This window comes from Triturus cristatus, chromosome 2_2 (genome assembly GCF_964204655.1).
Source record: "Triturus cristatus chromosome 2_2, aTriCri1.1, whole genome shotgun sequence".
In the NCBI taxonomy this organism is placed as follows: Eukaryota; Metazoa; Chordata; class Amphibia; order Caudata; family Salamandridae; genus Triturus; species Triturus cristatus.
The window spans coordinates 1,180,788,984-1,180,798,645 of NC_140582.1; the positions used below are offsets into that span (position 1 = coordinate 1,180,788,984).

The following is a 9,662-nucleotide window of genomic DNA, read 5'->3' on the forward strand; positions in this document are numbered from 1 at the left end:
AAGATCGTTTCAGGACCAGAGGGAGACCACACCAGGAGCAGCCAGCAGGCAGCTCAGCCCAGTCAACTGTCCCTTCTCTGACAGATCCCCAACATTATGACAGCATCATCAAATTAACATTCCACTTGTGGTAGAATAGCATTGGATTAACATTAGCAGGATATAACATATACCCCTTTCTTATACGGGAAAAAAAAAAGCTAGAAACGGAAGAGAAGAACCTGAGAAAGTGAAAGCAAAATGATTATACAAAAGCAAAAAGAACAACAATAAAAGAACATCCATCAAAAGAAGAGCAGTGTAAGAACAACCATAGAAAGAAGAGCAACCAATCGGGAAATCAAGGAACAGAGAAAAAGGGAATTCAAACATAGAAACCATCCTCCCTTCTTACACAACAGCGAAGAAGGAAAAAAACAACAATGTAAGAGAAAAGGATAAAAGAAAGCACAAAAGACTCCCCCAAAACGCACCCACTGGCCAGAACAGGAATGAAATGGGGGCTGAAAATGGAAAACTAACAGAACACAGGGCTACAGGCTGCGACAAACGCAGAGGAAGGAAACACACGACAGAAAAGCAAAATAAAGTCCAGAATCCACAGGAGACATGAGAAGAAGACCTCAGAAGGAAAACAGAAAAGAAGAAAGAAACAAGGAAGATGAGGAAAAATAAGGGTGATTCCCCATCTAAACACCATTATCGTAACGCAAAGACAAAAATGTAATGCAAAGATAACAGTGCAAAAATAGCAATATAAAATACAATATAAACGGAACATACTTAGCAATAAAAGCATGAAATGCACTCAAATAGGGTAAAAACGTAAGCTAAATATGTGAACTAGAATGCATGGGTGAGAACCCATGACTAATCTTTTGGGATAGAGATGCGTTGTGCACAAAGCTGGGAACACTCCCCATACACATATAAGTGTAAGGACAAACTTTGTGTGTAAAAACCACACCGTGCACTGTAGTGATGTAACTGTGTTAAACAGCACATATGAGTAGGTACTCATGACATATTCCAAACAAACGGAATATTTGGGTAAAACCCGTGCTAATGCAAAAGGACTGTGACCTTTGCATGAGAACTGACAGTGTATGGGTGGGAACCCATATACTTAATGCAAAGGGGCTAAACCCTTGCATAGCTCCCAGGAGGGAGGTAGAACAGAGTTGTGTACACCCAATGTAGGGTAAACAAATAAAATGAGAGGTGTCCTAACGAGAGGTGTACGTGTATGGACAAATAGTGTGAAACTTCCACACACGTGCACTAAAGCAACATAAACGTTACCTTTTCTGGTAGGAACCCGAATACATGGGTTGGAACCCATGACCAATCTCTTGGAAAAGAGATGCGTAAGCAATGCAAAAGGGACAGACACCCTTGCATAGATCCCCTGTAAAAGGGCAAGCAAACAATACACATGAGAAAGATGTGCGAGTGTACAGTGAGCAGATGGGACTTAAACCCATTGCTGGCAAATGGCACTAAAACCCATTGCTATCCCGGCTTTGGGAGACAAGTGGCATGCACAGAAAACAAAAGTAACGAGCAGGTGGGAATACAACTCTCTGCGATGTGTAGGGAAACTCCAAATATAGAACATTTGAAAACGGAGCTTGGACTCGCTAACACCATTAGCACAGGTAGGTAAAAATAGCATGTTAAAATTACCCACCCGCCAGAAATGCTGGCCACAGACACAATAGCTCCAAACATAGGACATTAGACATAGGAGCTCGAAGATAGGATGCATAGAATATCCCACAGGAATGAAAAAAATATCCTTGAGAAACAGCAAAAATTACACAAATCAAAACCATGCTAAGACTCAAAGAGCATATCCATTGCTGACGTTATAGACTAAGCTAAAAGCTGTCAAATTAAATGGGACAAGTTGTACATGTGTTGTACAAAACATCAGCTGCATAGTGTAACTTGGTCGTGTAACATGCGTGAGGATGACAAAAGAAATGAAGAAAGCTCCAAAGTTGAAACACAGACGCATCGGATATGTACGTACGGCCACCAAATGTTCCAACTGCAGAGCGTCCCTTTCCTTAGGTAGAACATACACTTCTGCCGCACTGTCCAGTGAAGTGCAAAAAAAAAACCAGCGTCCACTACACAGATGAAAAACGTGAGGACTCACGCGCCGTAATGACAAGCTTCTTCACGTTGTCGATGCGTCAATTGGTTGGCAACTTGAAGGGAAAACATTCCGAAACAGCAGGAAACGATGCAGAGCCCATCTGCCAATCCTGAAATGGCGGCACGCTTAAAGACGCCGCACCGAATGGCTTGCGGCAAAAGCGTACACCCAAACGTCCTCCACAGCACGGAGATTGAAGAATCCACACACGTAGGGGAGACATCACGGAGGGAACACAGGTATGAAGAGGCTGCGCGCGATGAGTGTGCGCGCGTAGTGAGGCTCGTGTAGATTTTGAATGGCAACGATTCAACTGCCATGTCTCAGCGCCAACCCCAGAAGTATCCAAAATAAAAAACAAAAGTCCCCCACTGACCAGCCAATGTAAAAAAAAAATAATTTGCTGCAGGATACAATCCGAGCACAGCTTCAGCTGGAAAGATCAAATGACAGACTGTCAGGAGTCGCAAACGCTGCAGAAACACCTCGCTACGACTGGGACCCTTAAAACACTGGCGTCTTGAATAGAGAGACAGAGATGAAGGAAACAGCAATAATTGGAAATGCTGCCCCTAAACAGAAAATTGTCCCAAGAGTAGATGGTTTTTCACTCTTTCTGCCGAAAGTGTCAGGGAAAACACACTCTCAATGATGATGGTGCCCATGGCAGAAACAGGAGGAACTGGCACACAAGGCTTTGAATGTCAAAGTAAGAAGGCTTACCCTCACTGAAAGCACAGTACAAGTAGATGTAGCAGTGAGCAAGCAGCACTCTTCCTCCCCAGAGTGCAGATGTTGATAAATGGCAGGCTACGCAGATTAGAGCCAGAAACACACTTCTTCCAGACAGTGCAGACGTTAGTGACTGGCAGGCTTACCCTCACCGAAGGCACAGCAAAAGACGCGTAGCAATAGCTCTGGAGAGTAGACGCCCAAGAATGAATGGGCAGCTGCAGAATTAGCACTCCCCAGAAGCTTTTCCTCACAGGAACAACTGGCAGACTGCTTGTGGGCGAACGATGTATAGGTCACTGGTGGGGTCAAGGATGCCAATGAGGTAGATGGTTAGCTTTAATTACTGTAGAGTCTGTACTTGGAGTTGCTTGAAGTTTGAAAAGGTGGTAGATGCAGGTTCTTTTGAAGATCGTCGCCAAAATCCTGTAGTGATCAAGTCCACTCAGTTCAGATGATTTAAAGACGTTTATTAGAAGATGGTACAAGACCACAGGAAGATTAGAACAAGACCAGATCAAGATCAGTTCAGGACCAGAGGGAGACCCCACCAGGAGCAGCCAGCTGGCAGCTCAGCCCAGTCAACTGTCCCTTCTCTGACAGATCCCCAACATTCTGACAGCATCATCACATTAACATTCCACTTGTGGTAGAATAGCATTGGATTAACATTAGCAGGATATAACACCCTGGCAGTGCAACCTCTACACCTATCTACTTCCCCACTTGCCCTGAGTAAGTGACCAGGAGCCCAGCTCCCACAGCCGCGTGGCCTGCTAGTCAGCAGCCACCAACCAAGGCCCCCCTACCTCTCATAGGATAACATTGGGCCTAACTCTCTCTGCACCCGGCCGCCCTTGTGCCGCTGAGGGTGAACCAACTGTACCTACCTGACCCTGGGAGAACCTGAGTCTATACCCAGAACCTTAACTCTGCCAGTCGAGTACTTACCTTTAAACCGATAACTCAATTTTCTCCATAGGGTAACATTGACTGGCTTTTCCTGAAATTTCTTCTAAGTGTGGACTTTTCAAAACCTAAAATATTCACCAAAAATCAGCCGAGTAACGAAAACGAAAATACTCACCTGCTTTTAGGTGAGCTCCCAGTGCTGGATCTTGGTGCCCAGCACTGACTCTGAAAAATACTTACAACTGTACTTACCAGTAACCCAATTTACTCCCATAGGAAACCATTGACTGTTTTTCTGTGAAATTACTTTTAAGTGTCAATTTCTGCAAACTTTAAATATTCTTTAAAAATCGTATAATTTCTGAAAACGTAATTACTTTCCTGTTTTGGATAAAGGTCCCAGTACTGAGTCTAGGCACCCAGTACTGGATTACAAAAGTAACGAGAACATACTATACCTGCAACTTGAATTTTCTGCCATAGGGAATCATTGACTATGATTGTGTCATAGTCAATGATGTGTCGACTATGACACAATCATAGTGTCATAGTCGACACTATGATTGTGTCGACTTTTAAAATAGTCGACACAAGTGTCGACTATTGTGTCGACTTTTAAAATAGTCGACACAATAGTGTCGACTTTTAAAATAGCAAAATATTGTCTAAAAATCATCAAAGTAATTAAGTCACTTGTTACTAAGTACTGTCCCAGGACTGAATCTAGGATCCAGTCCTGGAATTCCAAAAGTAATCCTAAAAGTAATCTATAACAAATAACTTGAAACTTTCATTGAACTCAATGCATTATTGTGTTTAGAATTGTGTTGCCTATTGCAATAACTTGTCATTATTTACAAAAGTCAATTGCATATTGCAAAAGTATTTACCTAAAGCATCTCATTCTGAGAAAGTATATTTTAATACCTATTGTTGGTTCTAAAATAAAACAAGCATATATTTTTTATATATAAACCATTGGCCTAGAGTTCAGTTATTGAGTGTGTGGAACCATTTGCTGACTGAGTGTGTACCTCAAAATGCTTTACACTGTCCTCTGATACTGCCTTACTGCTCGACCAAGTTACCACTTTAGAGAGTAAGGTTATACCTAACTTTAACCTCTGTCAAACCCTGGGGGACTGTGGACTCTGTACACACTGTACCTATTTGGGAACAGTATATATAGAGCCACTTTCTCACAGGGGCAAAACACACATTTGCAGGATTTGAGAGTCACTGAAGCTATAGCAGCTTGTAAGGGAACGATCCACTGCCCGGGTCTAAAGGTGTGCTCATTTTTTCCATGCACAGCGCTTGCACTGAGCTTATAATAATGTTTACTCTGCACAGCGCTTGCGCTGTGTGGACTTTAATGTTGACTACTCTGAGGAGCCGCCGCAGTACCGTTGAGAGTGACTTTAAAATGTGACACCGCCGGCATATAAGCTCATGCTGCAGGCCATATTTGGGGGAATTGTATTTACATTTAAACTGCACAGGGCATGTGCTGTGCCTATTTGTCATGCACAGAGCAAGCGCTGTGCTTATTTGAATGTTTACTCTGCACAGAGCAAGCGCTGTGCTTATTTGAATGTTTACTCTATTTTAAGGTTTACTCTGCACAGTGCTTGCGCTGGGCTTGCTTTGTTTTTTTGGTGGAGCTACCGTAGTGCCGTTGAGAGTGGCTTTACGATGCGACGCCACCGGCATTAAAGCTTTTGCCACTGGCCCGTTCCTTCCTTGGATCATGAAGTGCTGCTTGCAAAATGTTGGGTGATGGATTGCGGGGTATGTTCCTGCTAGAACTTGACCTGTCACCTGATGATCTATTGACCATACATGGTCGCTGCAGAAAGTGATGTTTGTTGGTGATCTTCGGCGGGCCATTAATCCCCCAGGTAAGAGGAATGCTCCTGTCTGAGAATGAGTGGCACACACTGTAATTATAAGTACATGTGCGTTTAAATCTGACTTTGAGTGTTTATATATGTGTAAATAGTTTCACATATGCTCATACTTAGAACGTCAGTTTTACGCATGGAAAACAAACCTGCAGACTCGTGCAAGGCCTCAAACAAACCATGCTTTGCAGAGAAAGGCAGATAAACAAGTAAATGTACATGTCACGGTGCAGTGTCTGTTCCATGTTGTTTCTTGGCACATTCTACAGCTTCGGTGGTGGTGCCAGGACCAGTACAGCTGGGGCATGAGCTTCAGATGGTCCACATCCAGCGAATCCACTGCTCTATTTTGGGCCCGAGAGGGTACAAGAGCTAAATGCTCTGCATGTTCACGTTTCTCTCTGTTACATGAGTAGCTTGCAACTTTAATTGTTTTAAGTCATTCCCTACCAACCTCTTTAATGTGGCAAGCAGGGATTAGGTGCTTAACCTATACTTGATCACAGCAGGGTAGAGGGGGGGTTATCTAACTAAACGCTGCTTTGCAGTGTTTTCTTTAACCATATTTTAACATAGGGTGGAATAATTGTAATTACAAGTCTTATTAAAGGGGTCCTGGTTAAACGTTTTAGTTCCACTCAAATAATTCTCATTAAGATTCCGTGGTATGTTACTTTGCCCCCACCTTGCAGTGTTTATAATGTAATTTTCTGGTGCTTGATTTTTGGTTTTAACAATGGAAAAGCAGGACTACGCATCCAGAATACAAACAAAAACACACTGTGTGATGAGACACCCACACTATATTTTTTATTGGGTCTCTTCTAAAATGTAATAATGTGCACTGCATCTAAAATAGTGAGCTTTTATTGTCTTATGTTTGTAACAAAAAACAATGTATTATTAATCACATAGGCGAAACCTATTGCATTTACCTAATGCTTTTACCAATGCATTTTTTAATGGCACTATCAAATTTTCTAGGATATGTCAAGACTCTTCCATATATGTAGTCCATTTCATCTCTTAAGAAGTTTATCCTTCTTAGGTCCAGCCTAATTAATCCCTTTAGATTAATTGATATTGTAAGTGTCAAAAAAGTTAATTTATTGCTTGCTGTGCCTCAGTTTATTAGGTTAATGAATTATGCTGAAATGGGGTCGGAAGGAAGGCCATGGGATGTTGATCACCCTCAATTGATCTGACACTTCTCTTTGCTGTCTCTGTTACTTCGGTTACCTCAGTCTTTATATTCGCTTCCACAAAGTGTAGCTATGGGTTCCGTCTCTTTTGCCAGCTTGTATGTTCTTGACCTGACCAATCTCTTAGTGGCTAGTTGCTGGGGAAAGCAGAAGAGACCAGAAGTGATGAGGAAGAGTAGAGGGTCTAGGGTGTACACATATTAAGTTTCCCCTAAGGAGTCTCCCAGTGATCTTATTTGCTCTGCAGAGCCATCTTGGTTGCTTAATGCATATGGTTCTAAACATATATTTGACCTTATTGTGCTTGAGATGCACTAGTTTGGGGTGCTGTTCAGGATATGGCCAAGATGTTGATGTGTATGGGTATGTGATAAGTGGAGACATCAAACAGCTCATCCAAGGTAGCTTGGGACCTCTCAAAGTAAGCAGGATAACATGAAAATATGAATAATTATTAAAAGATGATAATAATAAAGTAGCAGGAAAGGTGAAAACAATGAACAAGGCACTTGCCTTTTTGTCTGAGCGTAAAAAACCTTGTTTTTGTTGCAGCTCTTTCTCTTTTAGAACAGCAGGAAGAAGTTGCCAGTATTGCAAGGACAGAAAAACTAGAAGACATAGTATGTGTTAATTATTTTTTAATAGGGTCGTTCATTTGTACATAATGTCTATTTGGTTATATATAAGGTTAAAAAAAATGCTTATATCACTTTATTATAACTTTTCGACATGCTGCACAGAAGACACACTGCTCTACAACATAGCTTAAAGACATTGGCAAAGTCAATAGCTCTGGCTAAACACTTATAAGGCCCCAAAGGCGAGACCTATTGGCTATGCCAATGCCTGTTCCTGCCTGTCACTGCCAGGAAAAACCTGGCCGTGATGGACAGAAAAAGGTATAATGATCCCCTTCCCTGAGAGAAAAGTCCCAGGTTGTTGGGGTTGTTAGTTTTTGTTTTTTCCAAAAACAAACCGGGGTTTGTTTGTGGAAGATCAAAATAAACTGTAAACGTTTGGTGGATGGTCATCAAAACTGATGACTGCAGCCCGACTAACTTTCTGTACCATGAGGTAACTGTTATGATGGCAGTTCCCAGTGAGACAGTACATGTTTTTACCCACTGTGCTGAATGTTCCTTTTCAATAATATATGTTGTAAATTGTATTTCTGACTGCCATTTTCTGATGTTCATTGTGCGTAAATAAAAGAAACCCGTTTCTGGTTTACATTGAGACCTCCACTGATGACCATCCCTTGATATTTTCTCCTTGCAGGTCCCCTGGACACGGATATGTATGAGTCGGTGTGCACGACATCTGTAGACTCCGATTTACGTCTCAGTTTTCAGAACATGAAGAACAGCGGGACCGTTCTGGACTGTAAAGTGTCGGCTCAAAAATGTGTGGGCCTTTTGTTGGACAATACGTTTCAGTCAGGCGCACACATAGACTTTTATGACCTATAGATCATGGTATACCTGCATCTTTAACAGGACTTCACCTTCATTCTCTGTGAAATAAACATATTTTTCATTAATGGTTTAAGTTGAAGAATGTGGCATTGCATTTAAGAATAAACATTACCTAGCAATCATATAATGTAGAATATCTGAGCATCATTTATACCTGCAGAGTAAGTTACAAAATGTGTAATATATATGAATATTGTTTGTGTTGTTGCTTCATTGTTATGATAGTAACATACACTAATTGTATACATTCTCTAGTGTGCTAGTTGTATCACAATCATATTGAGATTAACTAGCGAGGGGAAAGGACATTCAAAAACAGTAAATATAAGAACTGTAAGGTCTCTAGTTAATACCATTGAACACGTGTGTAAGTACAGCAAACTGTATTCAGGAAGGGACATATATGTTTCAGCACTGTGTTGTGATCTTTTGAGTTGTGCTGCATGCGCTTGCTATTCCATCTCCATGGCAGCATTCTGTTGAGACAGTTTGCTCCTGGTGTAACAGCAGGCTGGCAGCAGGAGTTGGTGGTCTATGCCTCATGACAGAATAAAGCTTAAAAATCTACCTGAACGTGTCTTCGTAATACTGGCGACGAGGGAAAACTTGCAGGGGACAAGTTACCACCAGCTCTCCCCATCTTTGGCGAACCCACGGATGTCTTCTCTTCAGAACAAGTTGCTGTGAAACCCGTCAAGCAGTGTTGTTCTGCGGTCTTCAAGGAACTTCCTCCTGTGATTCCCGTTTCTGTCTGACGCTTTCTGCCAATTTTGGACATTTTTCAAGGTTTTCTCTGTTTTGCGCTGAGTAACTCAAAACGAAGCTCGAGACTTCCCCACCATCTGCCCGTCATCACGCACGTCGCGCACGTTAAACTATGTGCGTGCGTGCGGCCCTTTTGTTTGAGCTGTTACCTTAGCAACTCACACGGAGCCTCACCGAGTCTGAATTAACCGTGTCTGGATTTACGATCCTACACTAAAGGAGTGAACAATTTCAGGTATGATTCTGCTGCTTAAACAATAAAGCTGCTTTTGCCTGCACTTGGATTTTCCTTACTATTTGAAAACATTGGAACTATTTTATATCATTTCACAAGGTTCTACCATTAAACTTTTTACCTTTTCTGCCAGCACTTTTAGTATTCTGGAATCTTTTGAATTACACCACAATTATCTCTTTGACAAGACTGCCATTTACTGACATTTTGAAGTATTTATTAACTGTTTATTTTTCAACTTCAATAAAATGACAATTCTACAATCTGTTTTTC

At 41.7% G+C, this 9,662-nt stretch overlaps 1 protein-coding gene across 1 annotated transcript in view; it reads left to right on the forward strand.

Moving 5' to 3' along the window:
• Positions 1–9,662, forward strand: part of SPR (sepiapterin reductase) — a 98,874-nt gene extending 89,212 nt beyond the window's left edge. Inside the window, exon 3 of the mRNA XM_085642757.1 lies at positions 8,193–9,662. Within this exon, the coding sequence (XP_085498883.1) occupies positions 8,193–8,383 (191 nt within the window). The 3' untranslated portion in view covers positions 8,384–9,662. The remainder of the gene's footprint in view (positions 1–8,192) is intronic.